General features: G+C 37.6%; 1 protein-coding gene across 3 annotated transcripts; it reads right to left on the bottom strand.

Moving 5' to 3' along the window:
• Positions 1-257: 257 nt before the first annotated feature.
• atp2a2b (ATPase sarcoplasmic/endoplasmic reticulum Ca2+ transporting 2b) lies at positions 258-25,483 on the bottom strand. Of its 3 annotated transcripts, XR_006008546.1 has the most exons (25): positions 25,163-25,483; positions 24,837-25,037; positions 24,507-24,524; positions 24,288-24,370; positions 19,273-19,377; positions 18,564-18,702; positions 11,965-12,045; positions 11,278-11,363; positions 10,846-11,001; positions 10,589-10,730; positions 10,208-10,374; positions 8,293-8,381; positions 6,426-6,528; positions 6,175-6,306; positions 5,946-6,065; positions 5,625-5,843; positions 5,403-5,526; positions 5,044-5,255; positions 4,703-4,923; positions 4,387-4,589; positions 4,118-4,203; positions 3,878-4,011; positions 3,663-3,780; positions 1,482-3,476; positions 258-1,157 (listed from the first exon to the last, which is right to left on the bottom strand). XR_006008546.1 is itself a non-coding variant. In XM_041970893.1 (23 exons), the coding sequence occupies exons 1-23, from the start codon at positions 24,952-24,954 to the stop codon at positions 3,204-3,206; spliced, it is 3,129 nt and encodes a 1,042-aa protein (XP_041826827.1). In that variant the 5' UTR covers positions 24,955-25,483; the 3' UTR covers positions 258-3,203. The 3 variants fall into 3 exon arrangements, 1 of the variants encoding a protein (XP_041826827.1); XR_006008545.1 differs by having other exon boundaries at positions 24,837-25,483; XM_041970893.1 differs by having other exon boundaries at positions 258-3,476; positions 24,837-25,483.
• Between the last annotated feature and the right edge of the window lie 191 nt (positions 25,484-25,674).

Genomic DNA, 25,674 nt, shown 5'->3' on the forward strand with positions numbered 1-25,674 from the left:
CTTGCAGGTTTTCAGTTTCTCCCTGCTCCAACACACCTGACTCAAATATTAAGTCATTGTGCAGAAATTAATAGGCCATTGGATCTATGAGTCAGGTGTGTTGAAGCAAACTGAGTAGCCTTGTTGTAATATTTAACTATTACTCAACGAGTTTTAAAAGGTATTTTTAAGTTCTATAAAACAAAGGAAACTGGAATTAAATCTGCAAACTCTGATTAAAACGTCCCATTAATGTGAAAAAATGAAAAACACAAAAATCAAATACTAATGTTTTATTTACCTGAAACCACAACCTCAGCAATGCATGGACGATCATTATTAATCTCTAGTAATGATCTGCGTCTTCTTTACATGTTTAATATTGTTCTTCAACCAGGTGCTGCAAAGGAGACTGCACAGGACACCCCTCACATTTAATCACAGTTTTCCAGCAATAGATAAATATACAATAAGAAGAATGCAAAGGCAATTAAAAAAAAACAAACAAAAAAAAAACATGTAGTATTGCAGGTTTACCAGTGTATGAGCCACATCTTCTTGTATTCATTGCAAATTAAAGTAACTGGATGAGGAAACAGCCAACAGTTAACTAATGAAGAAAAAAATGGTACAAGTTCCTAATATTGTGCAAATTATCCAAACAATTACAATAAAAAGATTTTGCAACATTTATTAGATCTCTTAAAACCTTTAATGTCGTTTGAGTATTATACATTAGAATCTATAAATACAAATTGCAAAGCCAATATACAGCTGAATCACATGCATGAATGTTTTTGTACACTGATGTACAGCTAAGACCATTCAAACCAGGGTTTTAAAGACTCCCTATGTGCCGAGCTACCATGGAAGGTGGAAATAAGTTCTTCATGCAAGGAGGAAATTTCCCTGGATGTTAAAACTAGAACAGTGTTATTTAGCATATGCACACAGAGGTATGTGTGTTCATCTGTTTCAACACATACTACTATAAGTATACTTCTACATATTTGGTTGTTGTATCCTGAAAAACTTTCGCCTGTGTAGTGGTACGTACTGCTAGTCGTCATGGCGTCTGAGGTGAGTGAAGTTAAGCATGAGTGCACATGTTGGATGGTAGGACAACTTCAACTTCTGAGTCCACTCTTAAATTTTTAGAAGCCATTATGAAAGCCAACCTAAAAAGAAGAAACCGTGTCAGAACAAAACAAATACTGGCTCCTAAAATCTTTCATTGTAACCCCCCCATCCCCCCCTGCAGTCTTTGTGACTATAAGCGAGTGTCAGAATGTGAAAAGAATAGCACAGTGGCATTCACAGTAGTGGCATGTGATGGAATGATGACACATAACTGGTCCTTTACATATGTACAATAACATACGACAAATTTCATCTCAATACAATAACAAAGCTAAATCTGTCTAATCTGGTAGCATGTCTTGGAAAGTATTTCCTCTGGTTTCTTCTGTATTTACTAAAGGATGAAAGAAATGAATACTCACTCAAATGACAGGGGAGCCAGTGGAAGGCATTGAAGAAAAGCAAAAAGTACACATTTGTTAAAAGAAAAACAGGCAATGCAAACCCAAGTTTCTACCTAAACATGCCTCAGTTTGTTTTTTTTTCCACCCCACACATGGAAACGTCCACACAATGATGCTTAGGGATCAGCTGACTGTCAGATCTGAACCAACACCAACTGAGCGTTCAAAGCCAAGTATTCACCAGATCAGATCCTGTGCCAGAACTTCTGCTGCCTGCCATGTTGCACTAAGAAAAGTGAAGCATTCAGATGTCTGAAATTAATGTGTATTCAAGTATTATATCCACAGAAAGTAAATATACACAGGATATGAGTAGAAAGAATAAACATGGGCCAACTCAACTGGATTAAATAAAGACAGAAAACACTTGATTCAAAGGGTTCAAAAATGTATTTTCCTTGTAGAAAAAAAACATTTAGGGTTTTCAATTTGCAATCAATGATGATTTTAAATACTTGCTGAATTTTTACTTCTTAAGTTTTTAATATTAATGTCCTTTGAATCAAACGCCACGGAGACGGTAAATAATATACAGCATCCCCACCCAGCTCTGTCTCCACAGCAAAACACAGAGTTAATAAACATCACCAGTCAATACAAAGAAAATATATCCTTCAAAGTGTTAGAGAAAGATTTTGTTCTTTGTTTTCTGCACAAGCAAATAGGGGCACACCTCAGATGTTATCATTTAGCAAGACTGTTGAAACCATCTCGAGATGAGCAAAAAAAATAGTTTTTTTTTATCCTATTGAGGTAGCTGTGCTCTGCCCAGTGCAGAAAAACTGATTTATTTTTCAATTTTGTAAAAATAAAAAAAAAGAACATCAAAAAAGTTCATTTATGCTTGAACAAGGGACACATACAATTAAATTAGGAATGAGAAACTGCATACAGTTCATGCTTGGTCACAGGACATGCAGCTTTTTTGTTTCTCGGGATTTTTTTTTTTTAAAGTTTTTTTTTTTCCTTTTCTTTTAATTAAGTCGAGCATCCCAAACCTTTTCCCGTCCTTGTCTGCCACATGGAGCTTGCCCTCTCAGAGATTTATGTTTGTACTGAAGACACAATGGTAAACATTAAAAAACAAAATGAAGGCGGTATGTCTAAGCCACGCCGGTCAAACAATTTTACAAAGCCATAAAAAAAATTTGCATAAAATAGTGTTCAATCTCTGTACAGATCAAATAATTTCTGATATCTTAAATTTCCTTTTCTTTAGGAGGGAAACTAAACAAAACCATTTTAAGTAATTGTAGTGACAAAGGACATGACATTTCCAACATATTTAAATCATACCTTAAAGGCAATATTGACATAGGGGGAAAAAAAAAAAAAAAAAAAAAATGGAAACACTATATTTTTTTTAACCAGCAACAAAGTCCACAGCCATGGGAGTGATGGTCTTCTTACACTCACATTTAAAGCTTCACCCATCCACCAGTCCTATCCCAACTCAAAACAAGTGTTTTTTTTTCTTTCAATGTTAACATTTTATATTATTTGTTATGTTTTATGAGTTGAAGTTGGTCCTTTTCATACGTACAAGCATACACACACTAACTCTACAAACACACACTCTAGCTATGCACATTTCAGAAGGCAGAGATAGATAAGGAGAGGAAACAGGGAAGTGATGGCAGTGGGTGGGGAATGGAAAAGTCGAGGTTGTGCTCAAGTCAGTCAGGACATGAACATGTCGGCCATGTTAGTGTCGGAGCTGTAGATCCAGAGGACCAAGGGGAGCGAAATGGCCACGAAGGGCCAGGAGATGCCCTCCATACATGCAGACAGGGAGCAGCGTTTGGAGCCGTCAGGCTTCTCCAGCTCTTTACCAGGCTCCAGGTAGTTCCTGGCAGCAAACTTAAGCACTTCGTCCAGTAGGATGACGGGCAGGGAGATCTTGAGCACCATTAGCCACTGAGTCAGATTTAAAGGGGTGATCTGGAAGATGATCTGTAAAGGACAAGAGGAAAGTTCAGTCAGCAACACTAACATCTAAAATTTAAGAGGGAGTGAGCAGTTTAACAGAGCACGCATGGCAGATTTACTAAGCCATTATATCACCAGTTCTTTTATTCTGTATTACCCAGATTTACAAAATTGTTCTGTATTAATCAAACTGCAAATTTTTTTTCTCACTGGAAGAGGCTCCACATAGAGGATGAGGAAGTGAAGAGACATGGAGAGACAGATTGCTCCCAGTAACCACACATTCTCCCAGGGAGGCATTCTCAGCAGCGACTGGTTCTCTGACACACTGAAACAGACCAAAGGAAGCCAATGAAGACCACTATAATGCAAAGAAGATTTATTAGCATTAGCAACAACCTGGATGGTGTCTTGCTCAAACCAACCTGTTAAGAGCATTGCACATCTCAATGGTGACCAGCACAGAAAGAGCCATGGTCATAGGATAAGGGGACTCAAACACTTTACAGTCCAGACCCTGGTAGTCTGGATTTTCTGGACCACACTGCAGGAAATGGCTCTGTAAAAGGTAAAAGATAAAAAATAAATCAGAGCTAACAGTAGTCGAGTTTAGTTTATACTTTCAATTGTAGCAAACTAGAATGCTAGCAGTTTTTAAGATCTACCAGCTGGTAAAAGGTGATCCTCGGCCCGTCCTCAGCAGCAACAAACCACCATGCAGCGGCACCAACGGTGGCAGCCCCGACATAACCTAGTGACACAAAACACATCATCACTGTATAATGCTTGTCTGCACTGATAAGACAAGCAGACGAACAGCAATCACAAGCAAGTACTTGTAATACCCACGTACATCTTACTTTCACAACATTAGCAATGAAATGCTAGCTTCTTTAGGGATTTGTTGGAACATAACCTCATGGTGCAAACTTACATCCAATTGCAAGGTATCTGAAGAAAAGCCATCCAGAGATGAGGGGTTCTCGAGCATTGCGTGGAGGTTTGCTCATAATGTCCAGGTCTGGTGGGTTGAAGCCTAAAGCAGTGGCGGGTAAACCATCAGTAACCAGATTGACCCAGAGCAACTGAACAGGGATGAGAGCCTCAGGGAACCCCAGTGCTGCTGTCAGGAAGATGCTGAACACAGAAGCAGCATGATGATGTTACACAGCAAGAACACAGTTTATAGCTAAACTGCATGTGAATTTAGAGAGACAGAGCTATACAGGAGATCAACCAGCCATCCTTACCACACTACTTCGCCCACATTTGAAGAGATGAGGTATCTGATGAACTGCTTCATGTTGTTGTAAATGGCTCTGCCTTCCTCAACTGCTGCTACAATGGTGGCAAAGTTGTCATCAGCCAGAACCATCTCTGAGGCCGTCTTGGCCACAGCTGTTCCCGAGCCCATGGCAATGCCAATCTCAGCTTTCTTGAGAGCAGGGGCATCGTTTACTCCATCACCAGTCTGAAGTCAGGGTTAAAAAAAAAAAGAAAAAAAAGAAAGAAAATCAACTATTTGCCAAATATATGAGGAATACCAGAAATTTTTAAGTGGCTAAAAATCAAATAATTTTTTACTTCTTACCATAGCTGTAATTTCATCATAAGACTGCAGATATTCAACAATCTTGGATTTATGTGCAGGCTCAACACGAGCAAAGCAGCGAGCCTTGACTACAGCATCTCTTTGTGCAGCAGATGACAGGTCATCAAACTCTCTGCCAGTGAACGCCATGCTGGAAACGTCATCGTTTTCTCCAAAAATACCAATACGTCTACAAATAGCCACTGCTGTTCCTACAAAATAAAAAATAAAAAAAAAAACCAAAAATTTACAATGTTTACTTCTTCAGACTTCCCAGGAATTTCAGACAGCCATTTTTCCTTATTTGTCTAACACATGGTTTCAGTTTTCAGTTTGTTTTTTTTTTTAACTCAGCTTACCCTTGTTGTCTCCAGTAATCATAATGACTCTGATGCCTGCAAGGCGGCAAAGCCTAATGGAGGCTGCCACCTCTGCCCGGGGAGGATCCAGCATGCCAACACAGCCCACAAATGTCAGATCAGTCTGCGTGATAAAAAGGGGAAAAAGATGCAAATCACAAATTTAAAAACAAAGTTAGAATCTGAAAATGTTGCCAAATCTTATCCGAAATTTAAATTCACCTCATACTGTATGAAGCGAGAGCAATCCTCCAACAACATGTCCTCTTTGTTTATGGGGTTATCTCGGGTTGCCAGAGCCAGACAGCGCAGGGTGTCCCTGCCAGTCCCATATTCTCTGATCACAGACATGATCCTTTCCTTGATGCCAGGGGTCATGGGCACCTTGTTACTGCCTACACGGATATGTGTGCACCTGTCAATCACTCCCTCTGGTGCACCCTATGAGCAGAGATAGATAAGAAAATGACAAGGGGGAAAAAACACAGCAGGCAGTGTCATGCATTAAAATGTGCAGTTTAGTTCAATTTGTGCAATCTTTACCTTAACAAACATCTTGCCAACAGAGGAGCGAGCTTTATTAGGAGTGCAGTATACAGACATAGACTTCCTATCTCTGGAAAATTCCAAGGTTAATTCCTTCTTCATCAGCTGCTTGATCACCTAGGATAAACGAAAATTACAACTTTTTAATGAATTTTTCTGTAGTTTAATCATATCTGAATAAAGCAAAGATGAAAGCTCCTCTTCAAAGAGTTAACAGGTGACATACAGAGTTACAGGCATTGGCCCGCTCAATCTTGGACAGTCCTTTAATGTTGGTATCGAACACGTTCATCTTCTCCACCAGGCATGTCAGCGCCGTCTCCGTTGCCTCGCCCACCTTCTCATACACACCTTTGGTCTAGACAGATGTAGACAAGAACAAATAATGAGCAACCTTCTTTAGAAAATCCTACACAATATATTTCAAGTATTACTATGTTGGTGCTCAAAGAGCAAGATCAGCTTTACGTTACCCACCTCGTTATAGTCCAGTGACGACTCGTTACAGAGAGCACAGATAGAGGCCAGCTCTACCAAGCCATCATACTGAGAACATCTGACTGGTTTTCCATCATGAAACCTAAATAAATTATATTAAATTTAAAGATAAATTCAAGCAATATCCAACAATTAAACTTCTCCTTGATTTCTATTAGGGATGCAACAATCTGATATTGGTGTCGGTACAGATATTGAAGAAAATTCTAGATCGAGTACAATGTCGATAGATGTAGACCTGTTAGGTGTAATTCTATGAGTGACGTCATGCAATAACATCCAAGGACCAGCCATCTGAAACTTTTTCACACTACATCGGCCAGCACGTTCAACGGCTGCATGCAATACCTGCCCAGTGAATGTTCCAAGAAGCTTGAGAAATCTGCTTGAGCAGGTCACTGACACTGAGTGGTATGTGTGTGAAAAAGCTCGACAAGTTGGAACGATCTGATTTTTAATTTTTGTTTTTAAACCAAACTAGTAAAGTTATTGTTTTATTCAGCAGCTTTTGTAATGGATGTTTAATTTCATAGCACAGTGCTGCAGCTTGCTTGCAGAATTTTTGCACCAAAAAATTATTCAGAAAACACATTAACCAATCAGAAGTTAGGCTGAGCTGGACCTTGGAAATCGTGTGGTTATCAGCTGCAGTTTAAATCTACGCTAGACCACAGATTGCTACGATGGAAAAGAGACATTGATGAAAACTTGTAGAGTCAGAGAGGACATGCCATCATTTAAATAAGGTAAATAGCATCAGGCTGATAAGCTTTTTAAACACCGGTGTTTACCGGTGCTGTACTCTAACCGCTAATGAAGATCAAAATAAACACAATTACAAAAATAATTGCACTAAACCATTGTAAATGTCTGATCTGTTTATTTTGAATATCTATCAACCAAGCTACTGGAGCAATTGTTGTTTTGCTTTTGTTTGTGTTCTTGGATGCGCTAGCTAAAGTAAACATTTATCAGTCTCATGTCAATCAGATTCATGTCACTGTCATGGAAACAATGAGACATCTTCTCTACTGCTGTGCAGATGTTGGAGACACAGGTCTGATCATTTAGGGGCCGTGAATGCCATGAGCAAAATTATGAACAAGTTCTGAGATACAAATCATGAGAGCTCTCCTCTCTAATAAAGTAGTTGACAGGTGGTAGAAAGGATTTACACTTCAGATATGCAGGGGCGGGTCTAGAAAAGTTTAGATGGGTGGCACAAATGAGATATACTTCTTTTAAGATCTTGATTTTATGTAATATTGAGCGGATTATTACAACTCAAGTGATCATCTAATGTAAAAAAATGAAAAACCCAAGTTAGCGTTGGTTTGCTCTTTCTGTTGATACAATACAGTAAAAATGGGCAGATTTCAGGCATAGTCGGGAATGGTGATTAATCATGATTAATTAGTTTGTAAGCTGTGATTAATCTGATTAAATATTGTAATCACTTGACAGCCCTACTTATTTTACATTGGATTTTGAATCCCTAATTGCACTGACTGAACCATTTCAAAAAGGCTTTGTTCTTATTTTTACATGTTTAATTAGGTAGTCAAGCTATAAATAAGTAATTCAGTGAATTTATATCTGTTTTTAAAAATCAGGGAAAAATGTTTCAGTCAAGTTTGGTGTTGCCTTGCACAAAAGAAAGATCTGTCTTTTCCAGAAAATGAGCCATAATTTGTTAGGTAATTCAGCTCCGTTTTTCTGTATCAGATTCTTAATCTCAGATATTGGTATGGGTAGTGAAAAAAGTGGATTGGTGCATCTCTAATTTCTATGGTATATATTCAGTTAACTGAGATTATAACAAACATTTGAGAAACTTAATACTCACACTTCACCATCCGGGGCATATGTGGAGCCAGTCACACTGAATTCCTTTAGTGAACAGTGATCACCTTCTGCCTTGTCAATGATAAACATCTGAAAGAAACATGAAACGTGGAATCAAACGGTTGAAAAACTGCTTGAAACACCCATCTATTTCCTGTAGACAATTACCCAGTGAAGCTGAAAGTTCAGTTGTTGAATAATCTACTCCTTCTGTTACACCATGTTGAGTGCAAATATGGACATATATAAATGTAAACTATAAACAGAATGGCTGAAAGGCTGATTTGCACTGCACCCAGCAGGTGGCAGCACACTACCATCCATTCATAGGAGCCCCTCTGCTGCAACATGAACAGGGTTTAACAATAAAATCCTGATCCAAAGCAGACACCGAACCGTGGTGGGGAGGGTCCATAAATGTCATCTTACAGAAAACTAGGCACCAATTTCTCTGTGTACAGTCAAGCCAAATATGTGTGGATAAGTTAATAATTCTAGGCTTTATTATTTTAACTAGAATCTTCGGGTTTGAAATTAAGGATCCAGTATCATGCTGGTGCTCGAAGATAAATATTTTAATGACTGCAGTGTGAAAATTACAAAATAGAGGGAGGAAAAAAAATGAGAATGATGAAATAAAAAAAAAATCTAGATGATGTCCAGGTATTACGATAGAACTCCTCAGGGCAGCAGCAGATAAACATGACTACAAAAAGCAGTCATGGGTTTAACGACTTCCTTTCCTGTCTTTAAAGAAGAAAAAAAAGCAAGCACATAAAAGAAACTGCACCAAAAAGAAACATTTAGTCAACTAGTTTTAGTGCTACCCTCACAGCTTGAGTACATTCACAGATTGTGAATGTGTTCTATAGCACCAAGCCACCAGTAATGCATGTAACTGAAAGGTTATCAAAAAGTCCTAATATCTGTCTGACTTGCAGAATATTGTGCAGGATGTAGATACAGAGAAACACCAGAAAGAAACACAAGGTCAGTTATGCAACTCAACTGGTTTGCTGCAAGTGACTAACTACTGCATACTGATCAGCATGCAGGTTGAATGGATGGGTGGGTGCTGAAGGAAGGCATTGAGAAATATGCAAGGATGGGAAGGGGGGATACATGCTTTGATAAATACTGTAAACATGAATAATTTGAAGTTATTCATGCTCATAAAAGATGAGAAAACACATTAAAAGGCCTCAGCATTTCTTTGTCTGTATGTCTACAGTCTTATTCTTTATTATTCTTTAATGTCCATTCAGCCTCAGCAGGCTTCAGAGCTCATGTGGGGAGGATGTAAACAGCCATACACTGACTCTGCGACACATGCTGATGACGTGTTTCTACTGCAGGCAAGATTTACAGTTTTTTTTCTGTTCTAAACGGGGACTGAGAAATAACGTCAGACCAAAGTGAGTTGACCCTGGCTAAAAGATTTGTTCCCTCACTTACATTATCAGACCAATTTACTGTTTAAAGGTAAAGAAACGTAATATTTTCTGCATTACAATCACAGTGAAATAATCTAAAAACACTCCTCACAATTAACTTGTAATCAATATGTAGCTGATTTAGATTTCATCTTCACAGTTTGAACAAACTATGACAGCTGTGTGCTCCAAAATCATTTTTAATATTTGGCCATGTTCCAGGGGTTCTAAGTCACAGAGATGAGCAGCTTACAAAAAAATATAATTATTCATAATTTTTCAATAATATAACTCTTGATATACCAATATAATCAAAGTATTTGTACACACACACGTGTTCATATTCCATGATAAACATTTTTGTGTCTATTCAAGTTGTTCAGATTCCTGATTTGGTGTGTAGTAAAAAATATATTAAATCCACCAAAGAATTAGTTATTCCCTAAGTCATGTACTAAAAGCCATTGCACACAGTTGTCTTACCCTGCAGACAGACATCTGATTGGTGGTAAGTGTGCCAGTTTTGTCAGAGCAGATGACAGATGTACAGCCAAGGGTCTCTACGGAGGGCAAACTGCGAACAATGGCATTCTTTTTTGCCATGCGGCGTGTTCCTAAGGCCAGGCAGGTAGTGATGACAGCAGGAAGTCCTAGATGGTAGGAGAAAAAGGAGTAGGAAAAAGGTACAAGAGAAAGATTTTTTTAGATCATAATTAAGAAACAATTTCCCAGTAAGAAATGTAGACTGCCATTTGTGTTACTTGCTCCAGAGAAGGAGAAATACTTGGAAAAAAAAGAGAGCACATATTGTAGAGTCTTTCTTAGGACTCTTTATGAGGAGATAGTTGTTGGTTTCCAGCGTACCCTCAGGAATAGCAGCAACTGCCAGAGCCACAGCAATCTTAAAATAATAGACAGCGCCTCGGATCCAGGAGCCTCCATGGACGGGGTCGTTGAAATGTCCGATGTTGATGATCCACACAGCAATGCAGATCAGTGAGATGACCTTAAAGTCAGAGAGGACCCAGTGTTATACATTTTAAATAAACACAAATAGCTGTTTTTTTTTTTTTTACATTCTCAGTACAAAAAGCTTGATTAAAAAATATAACTTGTTTAACCTTGGATAGTTGCTGCCCGAACTCATCCAGCTTCTGCTGTAATGGTGTGCGCTCCTGCTCTGTTGCTGCCATCTCATCTCGGATTTTACCAATCTCTGTGTTGCCACCTGTTGCCACCACCACACCAACAGCTTTGCCAGCTGCAATGTTGGTACCCTGCGCAGTTAAGAGCAGTGAAGGAAATGCACTAGCAAACAAAACATTTTATGCACTAAGCAGCTGGGTGCAGAGGTAAAACCATCATCTACTATAAATATGTGCCAAAAACCATTAGAAACTATTTTACAAGCAGCTTGAGTCATCATGTTATGGGGTCACTTTCCTAAACAGATTTTGTGAATGGGGGCCAAAAGAAGCTCATTTATTTGGCATTTGATGGTCATTAAAATGAAATAACAGTAAAGGTCTAAAATGGTCTTGTGAGTCACTCACAGAAAAGAGCATGTTCTTCTTGTCCTGGTTGACAGCACGTGGGTCTGGCACCGGGTCTGTGTGTTTGATCACAGACACCGACTCTCCTACATGAAGAAAAAAATATATATAGGAAAATGGGAAGCAGTGGGAGTTTGTACACGGCAGAGCAAGAAGTAGTAATTGTGATGTTCGGTTGACACTTTCGACTGAGCAGGGCTGACAATTATCAAAACCTGACCTGGCATTATCTTTTAAACCTTTCATGTAATGTGGGCTCACACTGCATGTCTTTTTGGAAGTATATCAACTGTGCAATGATTGCAGAGTTCTGAAAGAGTAAGGCAGCAAGCATTTGACAGGCGGCATGGCCATGAATGGGGAAAGGAAGAGGAGGAAAAATAGCTCAAACACTAAAATATCCCATGGAATTTGCTACCAATTAAGGCAGCAGAGCAAGTCAAGGAATTTAAAGACTTGATTCACATAAATCATCCTTCAATATTCTCCCCATCTTATCCTTTTCAGCCATCTCACTGGCCAATTATCTACCCACAAATTCACTGTATTTTTCATCACATTATCAATTTCTCTCTTACTTTGGTATGAACTGAGCAGCCATGGCTACTGGATGTAATAAGGACACATGAGCAATAGAAGTGTACTCTGCACAGACACAGTTAAAAAAAAGTTTTAAAAAGACTTTACCTGTAAGAATCGACTGGTCTACCCTCAGTGTGGTTGACTTAATAGAAGACAACCTGATGTCTGCAGGCACTTTATCCCCAACTGTGGACAGAAAGAGCACACAGGAATTATTTAGGTATCTCTTAATCTAAATGCATCCGGTAAAAGCACTGACTGCTGGTGAGCAGATAAATTGAGAGATTTGAGCTGTTAAGACAAATTAAGTGATTTGATTTAATGTTTAAGGCACAAGTGTGTCAAATGTAACTTGAAAGCTATAAAACAAAACAAGTAACCAGACACAGACAAAGAGCACTCGGAAATAAAAAATCCACTGCTGAGTTATAATACTCATACTCTTTAGAGTAACAACATAATCAAACTTGAGTTATTTTTTGGAGAGGCTGGGCGAAAGTCATGCATTGAAAGTTATTAATGTTTCACTCAGCCGCTGCACGGGACATAAATAGATTGCAGCACATTCTTTCCACTAACACCAGGCTTTAGCAATCCCCAGTAAAATAAATGGGAAATGTAAATACACATATTTCAAACAAGTGTTTTCTCTGTGCAAATCCTGTATCACTGAAGCCACAGAAATTTATCAGCTTAAAAAAAAAATCAATGAATAATAATAAAAAAAAAGGTTTAAAAACAGTGACTACTTCACATGGCTTCACATGCAGCACAAACGCATAAAACCGCTGATAAATGCAACTTTTAGCTTTGTGGTTTGATCTGTAAATATTTAAAATAGACCATGCTCTACATACAAATGTACATCTCTGACTTTTCATTACTATGAGATCGGAGGAGCTACACAAATATGCAATATTTCACTATTTGAATGGTCAAATCAATAACAGAAATACAAGTTAATACAAGTTAAAGCTTTTCTCGGGTGATATTGATAATGATTATTGATGGCTGACATTTAAATGAAGTTCTAAAAGAGGAAAACAGGACAAATATGGCTGCTGTTGTGCTAGAGACATTTGCCATTCAGCTTACAGTTAGACATCACACAGCTTGAAAGGGTAAAGATAAAAGCAATGACCCAAAGGCGCTTAACAGATCGCTCTGTGGATGGCGTGGACAGAGTGGTGACAGACATGTAAACCAACCCTTGGGACACTGCAGTGCCCTTCAGAGTAAAGAGTAAGAGAAAGGGGGATTAAGGAGAGCTAGAGAGAGGGTTAGATGAGTCCTTCAAAAACACACGCCCAAAAATGGGAAAACTATTTTGATCAGTTGAGAACATGCTGCTGGATTTGGGGGAAGGGGAATGCTAAAAACATGCGTTTTAAAAACAAGGAAATCCTGCTCCACGTCACAAGCTGCAATAGATACAGTACGATGTGTGGTTGTGTACAGACAGTTCATTTATTCTAACCATTCTAGTGTGACACATTGTTTTCCCCTTCCAATTAAAAATGCAGACTTTAATCAAGAAATTGTATTACACTTAATCTTATTGGTGTAGCAGTGATTTTACTGTACTTATGGACTGATTCAGCTAAACTACCTTATTTGGTCTATCACTTAACTGCATGCTGTCACAACCACTTTATCTTTACCTGAATGACTTCAAACTAGATTCTCTTTAACACACTAAAAAGTGAAGAGGATGAACAGACAGAGCATAAAGGACGATAGAAAGGAAAAGAGATACTGCAGTTGCTAATAGTATCAAAGACCCAAAACCCCTGAGAGATGGTTCCCACAAAAAGTCACTAATTAGAAATCCTACCAACAGAGTAATAGCAAAAACACCCTGCTACTTTCCACCCAATCATGTACACTGGGAATAAGGTCGCAGCAAGTAGACTAACCCACTTTCACAGGCAATGAGGATGGTGTGGATAAAACCTATTTAGAATATAAAAAAGGCCTTGATCAGTGGTGAATGTAGACATATTGGCAACTTCATTTCTATGGATATAATGTCCTCTACCAAAAACAAATGTGCTTCTCTTATGGCTTAAAAACTTCATGCATTTTAAAAAGCAAAGCAAGCCTTGCTTAGCAGGCATTAATCGAGTAGGCTGCAATTACTGGTGGCTTACAATTATCAATAGTTTATTAATGCTGCTACAAGTCATTACATTTTTTTCTTAACATGATTTGTAATTTTGCTGCAGTGACCCAAATTTTACAGCTGTTTTAACTCAAGAGACATTGTGCTTTCTGTCTTACAGAACAAGCTGTTCTTAGCTCTTATGTTTTTTTTTGTTTGTTTTTTGTTTTAAATGGGAGACAGTAGACAGCCTCTGGGACAGGGACCTTTCCTTCTCCCTTGCGTACAAAGGATTTTAGCTGAATTATCTGTTCCCCTGAGTAAGAAATAAATGTCAGACTGCACACACTCAACCAACAATATCCAGTCAGACTATTAAGACTGAAGTTGCTCTCACGCACCATTCAGGGTGACAAATCTGAGGAAAAGCAAAAAGACTGCTAAGATCACTAATCTCTGAAGGTTAACTTAGTAAAACACAAAACAGTGCACAAAGAATTTAATATCAGGATCTTAGCTGGGTTGAGGTTCCCTAGCACCCAGCGATTCATCATGGGGGGTCCACTGAAACCTTAGACCCCTTAAGGGGTTGTATATTTTCCTTTCCTGTGACCATGGCTCCATGATGTGCTAGCACGTACACTTACAATGTTCTGGGACTTTCATGACTCCCTACATTTCTCCAGGGAGCCTTCACATAAACACAACTGACAGTGCATTTCATTTCATTTTTATTGGTAAAATAATTAGACTGCATCTTGAACATGCAAGAGGTATTAAAATAAATCCTGAAATACTGACAGGTTTAAAGGACAAGCAACAGAGAAATTGCTGGAATGATGACAATAGGCACACTAACCAGCTCTTTTCATCAAACTTAATCTGTTATCCTTTCTGCATGTTACATCCTGTCTTGCAGTCTGCTTCCCATGGTAAAACATCTAAGGTGATCACTGCACACCATTATTGTCTTTCTACTATGGGAACCTTCTTGAATGTGGTCATAGCAATAAATCTGAAAGCACAAAGGTCAACTGTTTAAAGAAAGGCAAAAAGAGAAGGAATAGTCACTTTTGCATCAGTAAAGCGGTGGCAGCAAGCACAACCAGTGGACTCATTCAGGAATTTTAATAAAACCCTCCAATAGCCAAGAGACTAAACAGTGTTGAAACAGCTCAAGTGAGTCACAATGTGAATGACTGAAGATGTCAATAATTGAAAATAGTGAAATGAATCATGTAAAAATTTAAGCTTTAGAGCAGCTTTAGAGTACATATGTTAACTTTGATATCTGCAGGTCGCATTATTTGTCAGGGTTCTTTCATGGCTGGTTTGAAAACCATTAAGGATGCAAAAGGTTCTTGACTCTTTAAGTAGATGAATGCTAAGAGAATTAAACTAATTAAATTACGGAGAGATTGTGAATTCCATTAAAGAATGTGCCCTTGAATCCATGCTGCTAACATGAGAAATATTGAAGAGGTAATAGTCTGAACTATTACTGCCTCACATAATGTGTACAATGTTAGCAAATCAGACCAATTTATCTACACACTGGACATGCATGCAGGCCTCTGTGACCGGATTTCTCGACTCCCGTGTTGTCTAATTCAGTAGTTTATCTAATCATCTGATTATATTATTCCATTAAATCACTGTTATTTAACAATTCATTTGTTTAATTTCCCATATCATTGTTTTATCATCAATTATTAGCTGCCTGATCAGAAAAAAAAAGACTAGAATTTTAAAAATCTTTAAAAATTTACAGGTAGATAAGTTGAATTTCTTTATGCCATAAACAGTTCGTTCCCTGAACTAAATAATTAGGACATTTTTCTTAACATGATTTTAAACTTAAAAGGTGATGGTGACATGTATTAATCATAGGAGTAATATACAAGGGATATTTCACAACCAACAAAAAAAAAAAGTTCAAATTTCTTTTGTTCTCAAACAAAACTCTTTACTGACAGATTAACTTAAATTCCACCCATCAACTTCATTATTCACTGACCATGACTGAAGCACAGAAAACGGTGCTTTTGCTTTGAAGCTTTGAAAATGTCTGAAGCTGTCAGGCGGAAACATGTCAAGGAACCCTTTAAGACTGTAAATCTGAAGCAATAAAAACTTTGCATCATAAAGATGGTGTTAGAAACAATATTTGGTAGAACTTTTAATCAAGATCATTTGACTTTCACTTACATTTGTTTCTTTTTTCAGATTTAGGTTCCAAACATAAGGCTTTCCTCAAGGATATGAAGAAGATGGCAGTTGTTAGGAAAGCAAACAGCCAGGTATCTGGTAACATCATCCCAAATAGAAAAGGTGCCAAATTTGGTGCTTCTGTGCCACTAATTCATCATATACACTAATCTGAACAACTGCATTTTCTTATAAGTATTTCTGCATGAATTTTAAAAGAAGCAAACTGCTCTAAAGGATATGAATGATCTTTATAGAAATGCTGTAAACAGTTAATATTTAAATCTACACTAATTTGTGGCCAGTTTCATTTTTGTTGTCAAAAATTCTTCTTTTTTTTTTTTTTTTTATACAAACACCCTTAGATTTGTCAGGATACACAACAATGAAAACAAACATATTTCTTTACATAAACCCAATGGACAAAAAGTACACTTCTGAGATGCTTCTTAATGATACAGGATAATCTGGTATATGTTTAATTTTTAAAACTGGATTTGAGACATCCAACATTAGTTTTCATTATTGGGCAATTGAAAAGAAATCCAAAAGGTGTCTAGATCCATTTTTAATGGCAGAACCTACATTTTTCTCCTGACATAGGCATGATTCATTCCTAACATTGTTTGTTGTAGGTTGTGTCTGTAATGCATCTGTGACCAGTTCAGATTTTCTTCAACCTGCAAACCTTCTAAGAATTTGTTTGCTTTTCACAGGCAAGCAATGACAAGTCTTGTCATTACACAGATGTAAACAGCCATTCAAACACGGCTTTCATTATGTTTGAACCACCCTCTAGTTTATTCTGAACTTCTGTCAAGGACCACAGAGCAGGGAGACAATCCGGCTCCTCTGTGGATCACTTTGCCTCATTTTCTTCTGCCATTTTATGTTTCAGTCTCTGTTTATCAATGCTGTTGCAAAAGCATTGATAAACATTGTTTTATTGCAAACTGCGCTTATAAATGCCAGCTGGTAGTATTAAAGCACTGAACACTGTTTCTAAACACAGTTGAAAACTGACAGTGAATTTATAAATGATGTCTGATGATATCAAAACATTAAATAGGCAGAAGATTATCTGAATAGCAGCCTCATGGACTTGCACAGATGCCTCTGCTTCATACTTCATACTGGAGTTTTGGTTTTAGCTGCTGTTCCATGAATCGGGCATACTAGATGCTAAGTACCAGATGATGGTCATCAAAATCCTCCTCCCAGTCACAGCCCCTGCTGCATTATCAACTGCACCTGGTAACTGGACTAATGTAAGTTTGTTTTATCATCAATTATTTAGCTAGAATTAGACAAATGCTTCAAACAGCTCTTGGCAGGACAACCTCCAGCTGCACTTGCTGACACATTTATAAAAACATTAGCAAGTTCAAGACTGTATTTCTTTTCATCATACTACCTATATACATTTTTTTAAAATGCAGAAATATGCTGCTTTTTTCTTCTTGAGAGAATGTGCTTCCGTCAATTAATGCAGTCATACCACATTGTAGTCAAGTCTTAAGTCATTACATTAGTTTCTACATTTTCTTTTCATTGAAAAGTGCTTTGCTGTGCTTAAAATGGATGCATTTGGAACTTGTAAAGTAGAGTGAAGCGCAGAAGAGCCAACTACTTTCAGTAATCAAGGAGCAGAAGCTGGAAATAGGCCAAAGTATTACATCTTGTGTTATATTGATGGAGAGAAAAAACAAAAGAACATCTTCTGTGACTGAACTTCATTCAAGTTTCCTTTGAGGACAAGAAAATAATTATTTTTCTGTGAATGTTTTTGTAAAAAAAAAAAAAAAAAAAAAAAAAACTGATTTGGAAGAAGGAATTAAAAACAGAAAAGTGACAAAATGCAAAAACACATGTGGCCCAGTACAAGTGGAGTTTAGCCCAGAAGTGTTCAGGAACACACTGAATCACTGCCCTTGTACAGAAAACTGCTTTATTCTCTCTGCATTAGTTAGTTTTATGAAATTGTCAAGGGGGTGGCCAGAATAAAGAATCAGCTGTGTGTGTGAGAGTTTACAACTCTTAATAAAGTTAACAAAACTACTGATCACGTCTACAGAATTGTACAGCTCTAATATTAGCACAGTTTATATCTATTTAAAAAAAAGCTATTGCTAAAATCAAACTGTTCAGTTGATCAATTTCTGATCAGCTTCACCAAAAATATGTTTACAACACATTCATGAAAAAAGAAAAAGATAAAAGGATTGTCTTATGGACCTCCTATATCGGAACGTCAAATATTAGCAACAAAAGACATTTATAAGTTTAAATTGGAATTCTGTTTCTAATAACTATGCTTTGTTGTTTGTCCACATTTTGTTGTGTCATAACACTTTACAAGCAATAGAGAACTTCAAGGCAACATTTTTCCTCTTACCAGCCACCTCCACGATGTCTCCAGGCACAATGTCCCGGGCTTTGATTCTCTGGACACTCTTCCTGTCCTGACGATACACTTTCCCCATCTCTGGTTCATACTCCTTGAGTGCTTCAATGGCATTTTCTGCATTTCGCTCCTAAACAACAGAAGTTTGAAATATCAATTAAAAATAAAGCAAATTATATGAAAGTATGAAAATAAACCATCAGCAGATTTGCAGTTAAGGGATTCTTTCATTTCTTAATCTTACATTTAATCAAACATTTAATTTAATTTAATCAACAAACAAGCAACACATTTAGTTTAGCAAGATAATTATTTTCTTCATTTTAAGAACTGCCCATTTGGATCTTAATGCTAATTTAAAACAGGACATAAATCAACTTTGTCACTGACAAAGTACTCTGTGAAAGACTTCTACTCACAAGTTATCTAATTTCAGTCTGATGAAATAATGAGTCTGTAATAAAAACTAATTGACAACACAAGGTCTGGTAGCAAAACTCTTGGTTTTCATCTAACATTACAGACACTCTGTTTATTTTAGAAGTTGAATGAAAACCAAATCAGATTTTCTTCCAAAGTGGCGCTCCGTTAACTACATACCTAGCCCATTTTCATGGTGACATTGTGTATTCACAAACATTTTATCCAATAATACAAATTTTAAAGACTCACGCAAAGTCAAATCTACAAATATGTTTACCTGCCAGACTCCAACGATAGCATTTGCTATGAGAATAAGTAGGATAACAAAAGGCTCCACAAAGGCTGTAACGGTTTCTTCTCCCTCTTCAAACCAAGCCAATACCTGCAAATAGAACAGACACAAAATGAATTAAACATAAACTAAAAAATACAATATTCAAGTGTGAGATAATAAGAGATAATAGGAGAATTGAAGATTTTGGCTTGGGTTAACATTAGTGCACTGTAATTTCCCTCTGAAATAAAGTATTTTTCATGTAATTTCATCACTTCTATAGCCCCAGTGGAACTCTTATAGCTCATGAAACACCGACAGATGTGAAGGGAATTAGTCTTGCAGCGTACCTGTGCACCCGTCTGTAGTGGGTTTCAGAGACAAAGACTTTATGGGAGCATCGATGCATCAACGCGAGCTGTCATCTACCTAAATCCCTTCAAGTTAAAGGCCTAATGGTAGTGCTTTTTTGTGTGTGATCTAACACTGTTAGATCACACACAAAAATGCACATCAGAAAAATATCAACATGGCCCATCACATTACATCATGCAGAGTTGCAGAAAAGGGGTAGAAAGATCAAGGCTATATTTTGTTTTAGCAAACTGTCCATTTTGTGGCCTGTGATGGGTTAACCAGTAACCAGCCAGTGATTTGAATAGCAAATGGAATAAAATGTAATTCTGTTTCCAAACACAATTATAATCCTCTATTCATTCCTCAGTTTACATTGACCAGAAAATATATTATCTACTAAAATGTTTCAATTTTTCATATTTGTTATAAGACCACAAAAAGTATGCACCAACAAAATTAAAGAGGACTTTCATGAAAGCAAGCATTTCCTGATTTTGTTATTCATCCAAATACATTTTCGTTTTTAATCAACGTTCATATCAACAGCATTTTTCGTCTGTAATCTCCACTTTTGCTTATACATTATCTGGCCCAGTGAATGTACCATTATCATTTCATAAATCACGATTAACATTAAACCAGCCTATTTACAAGAAGCGGTAGCTGAATGGTTGCTGTTCACAAGCTTACTGGTTCAAACCATCAAGCTGCCAATACTTGGCACTTCAGCAGGTCTTCACGGTATCAGCAACATCATGAATTAGCCTGTGCACTGATCTCTGCTTCTTAACTAGGAAATGCATTTTTCTTAAAGAAACCGTTATGTAAAGATAAAGGCTTCTTCTGCAACTTCTATTGAAAACTGGGCCAAATGTGTTAGAAAGAGTGCAGGAACCACTATCTCCTCTTTTAGAATCTGTGCCAAAAGCAAAGTGTGTCAATTGAGATGCCAAGTGCCCCACTCTTTTCTTACTGTAACCTATTTAGGCTTTTTTTCAATCAAGTCACTTTCACTTCTTTGTCTATCATACAAGGCTATCTATGTTGCACATATAAATTCTTTAGTGTCTAATCAAAGTCTAACTGATGTGATACAATTTGTATACTGTAACAACAAATGTCCCTGGGTTTCCGACTATGATTAGATTGAAAGCATACTACAGCTCATGATTGATAGGCTTTTTAAGCCTAGTTGGCTGTTATCACCAAGCCTCAGTGACTGACAACACTCTGAGCCAACAAACCAATAGCTATCCTAGAGTAGAAACAAGGCCACAGGATAGTGGACCCAGCACTGTGTCACAATTGGACACGCAATATAAGTTGGGAGTTGCCCTTCACTAACAAGTTATTTCTGCTCACGCTGTCAATTTGATCTTTGGTGACAGCATGAATACTGCCGGCATGTTAATGCCTGGAAATTCAATGATCAGGGAGACATACCAACTTCTCAGGTGTTCACCACTTCCATTCTTCAACAGCCAAAAAAATATAACATACATGTTACTTCAAGCATGATCTGTAAATGTTGATACACATCTCCAGATTACCACCATGTAAGCATTACTTCTTGGCTGCAGACAGATTAAGACATCTCTATAAAATGAAATGTTTGGAAGAACTTCGATGATTTATTATTAGCTTTAGATGCAATGTCGACACTGATTTATGATGACTTTAAACAGCATCATAAAAGGAATGGTCATCTGGTTTGTGTAACCAAATGTTCTGCTGCTCTTACAGGTCGCATTCTTACTTAGCTGTGATCTGCATCTTCTAGCTGTGAATGACTAATATTCAATGTGAAATAAAAGACCTGCTGAATTCACATTGAAAGGATTTCAAATAAATTATATACACACTGTGGTGAACATGAACACAGGCAGTGCTCTGCTGACATAATACCAATTTTTATCATGTTTCACTGGGATGATGGAGATACATGAAAATGCAGCAGCGAGTGACTCACCGAAATAGAGCTACATTTTGTTTTAATATAACTTTTTTTTTTACTTCGGTAGCTATTACAGAAGCATACTTAAGACAGAAAAAAAACAGTACAGGGAAATAGTTAATAAAGCAGACCCTCAAATCATCTCTGCCTCCTCTGACTTCCAAAGGGCCAACCAGAACAGTCGGACAAAAAGCCGTCACAAGTGGAGTGATTGACCCAGAAAAAGAGGGAAGAGAGTTGGGATAAGACTTGAGCTAAATCAGTTTGAACCTAAGGCTTTTTCTCTGTCCAACCTACTTCTGGCTCAGCAGAACAAAAGAACAGAGAGGACTCGCTGAGACTTGGGGTGCAGAAACCTGAAATCAGAATATCTGTGCTCACTTTTCTGCAGAGTCTGGTCTCCAACACAGCTCACTGAGCAGACTATGTTTCACCCTGATAAAGCACAAAATTCTGGAGGAGGCGTTCACTTCAGTGATGCTTTGTGCTCAAATGTGGACAAGGTGGATGGACAGTGTTTGCCAGATGTCAAGTTTTTTATGTTGGGTTGTCAAACGTGTTGTTTTTGCCACAGATTACATCAGTGTGTTTGCTGCTGTTACACTCCACTAGATGCTTTAATCAGTAATTGCATGATAATAAATTTTAAAAGGACAAAATGGTATCAAATCTTCTGTACCATTTTGCCTTTCACTTTTTCACAATTTCACTTCCATGTTCAAAACACCATGAGAGGAAGAATAGCCTGGAAAGGCCATCGCATTTTATATAGCAAATCGCATTTGACATATTTTTCCAACTTTACCAATAAAAAAGATATTTGTTTATCTGGTTTTGTCTTCATATGTTGTGTTGTATATGTTGTGTATATGTTTTTATCTGGTTGGTATAAAATAACTATGTTTAATATTGTTATGTAATGATAAACTAATTTTTTACCTTAACTTTGCCCTCAACACTGAAAGTTTTGTGTTGAGACAAATGAAGCAGGAAAGTACATTTAAGGTTTCATGTGTATGAAGTGCCCTCTCACGCCCAAATAGCCCATGCACTTAATTTAATCTTAAGATGAATTACTGACTACAAGTGTCTTGTCTCTGTAACACAGTAAATTAAGTATGACACTTGTACACAAGTGCAGTCAGATATGAACCACTGAATCAGTCTCACTATAGTGAGGGTGTTTAGTTATTCACTGCAGCCCTGGAAATTTGGAGACGCATTTAGGCGAGACGTGTGAGACCAGATAGTATCCAAGTAAACCTGTATGTCATTACAGCAAGTAACCACTTGAGAATTAACAATGAACAAATGTGATTGTTTATTTCTTAATCGTTTCCGTATGGCTGGATATTCAGGGCTCCAGACTGCTACTATTTACTTGCACTGTGTGACTTTTTGAGGCAGTGTAACCACATTTTACAGTAAGTGCAGCAGTTCAACTTGAAAACACGCCCCTCATCATAGATCTTATGATGACAAAGAGAGATAATTTTGCTTCATGGTGGAGTGAAACAAAGTGTCAATAATCAGCTTTTGGTTAATGTGTCAAGTTGTCATTGGAGTATATGTGCTATTAGCTTTGCAGAAGACTGCACATTTATCTGTTTGTGTTAGAAAACAAATTGCTATCAGCAGTAAGCAGCCTACTGTTGCTCTTATTCAGCCCTTGGAACTATCACTTCATTTTTCAAAACAAGCATTCAGACCCTCCTGTGACAACAGACCCAATTTTTTTTTGTAAAAAATGTAGAATCAAGAGGTTAAAGTTTAAAATAGGCAGACACCACTCTTTCTGACCTGACACAATCAAGCAATACATAATGTAAAGTTATTGGAAAGAAAGTGACGTTATGAATTTCAGGTACAGAAGAATTGTTTCCTGGCTGTAGAATAACTGTATAATTATACAATAATGCAGGAACAAATGCATCGATGGAACTTCAGAATGTCTTTCAGTAGAATTTATAGAGAAATAAACATCCACTCAACCTAAATAGAAAATAGAAAGTTCTATAGTTCTAACCAAGATACAAAAGAGCAGCTGTCACTCAATACACCAGTCACACTTACTCATTCAAAAAGAAAGGAATTTAGTTTAAATAAAGTTGACTAGGAAACAGCACTGGTATACAGTTTAGTGGAAATGACACTTGTATACCAACCCACTAAGTCCATATGCAACTTAGTGGATAGTGATTCCAACCCAACTGGCATTAATTACATTTTAATCCAGTTACGTTTTATTTATGAGGGGGCTTAAAACAAGCAAAAAAAACATTTTGGCCAATTTTTTTAGTTTAGTTGACATTATTACCAAACTGCTGCATAAATATAAATAAAGATATTAATAGTCTTTTTTTTGCCAATAGAGGAAAAAAATGTTTCAGTTTGATTTTTTTTTCTCTCTTAAAGCACAATTTCACTTAAACATTTTGCAACATCTATGTATATTTCTGGAGATTAATACCAAATCAAAAAGTATCAAAAAGTTGTGTTTACCCTGGTATTAGTACCACCAGTACAAAAAGTTAGCCAAAATACCTGACACTGACCTCCTCCTGTTTTCTAATACATGTGTGAAAGGACAACTGTAGACACTCCTGTATGAATACAGCTTGTGTTTACACTGGTTGATCTATACCGGCTAAGTGAACACTAAACAGGATACTTGCACTGCTTATAAAACATGTGTACTTATACTTACAAAGGATATGCAGGCAGCAAGTAAAAGGATCCTCACGAGCAAATCTTCAAACTGTTCAATCACCAGTTCCCAAAGGGATTTGCCTAGAAAACAAGCGTTTCAGAAAATGACTGAGAATGTTTCCTCTTCAATTAAAAAAAAAATCAAGATACATAACATTTTAATTAGCTCAAGTGAAATCTAGCATTCATGTGTTTATAAATACAGTGGTCAACTCACCTTCTTCCGCTGGTAATTCTGCAGATCATCCCGTTCAGGCCGCAGAAAAGGGAAGAAAAGAGGAATGGATAAACAATTATTTAAATGTCAGTATTTGATATACAACAGTGAGTTGCTGAGGCAGTAGTGATGCGCATTAAAGACAATTTATGTGCCGTTTACTAACTCAGCCTTATATACGATGCTTTGCAGTATTTCAACATCCACATCGTGACGTAATAAGCTTCCTTTCCGCCCGGCTTGAGGTTTCATTATGGCAAGCTATGGGCCATGCATGACACCGGGAAAATGGCTTATATTAGGACATACTTATTTAAAACAACTCCTTACCGTTTGGCCCAAATCGTTCCCGTTGTTTTTTAACTTCCTCTAGACTCAGACCAGTGCTTTCATTCACGTTAAAAAAGCTGAGAACTTCTTCAACCGTCTTTGTGTGTGCGTTGTCCATGGTAAACGACCACTTGAGGACACCGCTTGTATCGCTGGTCCCAACCTCAGCCAGTCAAGGTCCTCTCCCTTCTTTGGTGTGAACTCTTGGTTTAAAACAAGAACAATGAGAACTATAGCGACATAAGACCACGACGATAACTGTAACCGGTCAAATAGTTTTAGGCAGGGTAGTGCGGGACGCAGGTGTACAGCGAGAGTAGATTTACCCCTCCGGTGCTAACGGTCAGCTAACAGGCTAATGCTAGCTAACCGTTCCTTTGCCCCCTTGGATCGGGTAGAATTCGCCGGCTGTGCTCCGCTAGCTTTTTCGTCAAACCGTCAACGAAGAAACACATCAATACCGCCGTTTCCTTCAGATATAGCTACTGTCGTCCCTTTCTTTAGAACAAACAACCACAGATTAATTTGTCCAATTGAATGTTTTATACATGTGGTTAAGTTGCAGATCGACTCCTTTCCCCGCTCTATCTGTGCGTTGCGGAATCACAAGCGTTGTAATCGGCACCAATCGCGTCTCTTCGTTGAATGCGGTGTTCAGTGTCCGCATGTGGAATCTGCTCATTGGTTGGAGACACCGGAAATCCTTCTCTCTCTCCACCACGTCTCTGTATTGAAGTGTAAATGGTGTCATAACCTTGCAGACAGTTCAACAACCATTCATGTTTTTACATATTTTATGCAAAGTACCGTGTTTGATGTTAATAATGACTGACACGGA

This window comes from Melanotaenia boesemani, chromosome 19 (assembly GCF_017639745.1).
Source record: "Melanotaenia boesemani isolate fMelBoe1 chromosome 19, fMelBoe1.pri, whole genome shotgun sequence".
Classification (NCBI taxonomy): domain Eukaryota; kingdom Metazoa; phylum Chordata; class Actinopteri; order Atheriniformes; family Melanotaeniidae; genus Melanotaenia; species Melanotaenia boesemani.

Bases quoted from the DNA above. Each gene is read 5' to 3' on its own strand.
- atp2a2b (XM_041970893.1), bottom strand. From the start codon at position 24,954: ATGGACAACGCACACACAAAGACGGTTGAAGAAGTTCTCAGCTTTTTT. The intron at 12,046-18,563 runs GTAAGAGGAAAA...TTCTGTCCACAG, and splicing joins AGACATCGTGGAGGTGGCTG to TTGGGGATAAAGTGCCTGCA. The intron at 11,002-11,277 runs GTGAGTGACTCA...TTAACTGCGCAG, and splicing joins AGAAGAACATGCTCTTTTCT to GGTACCAACATTGCAGCTGG.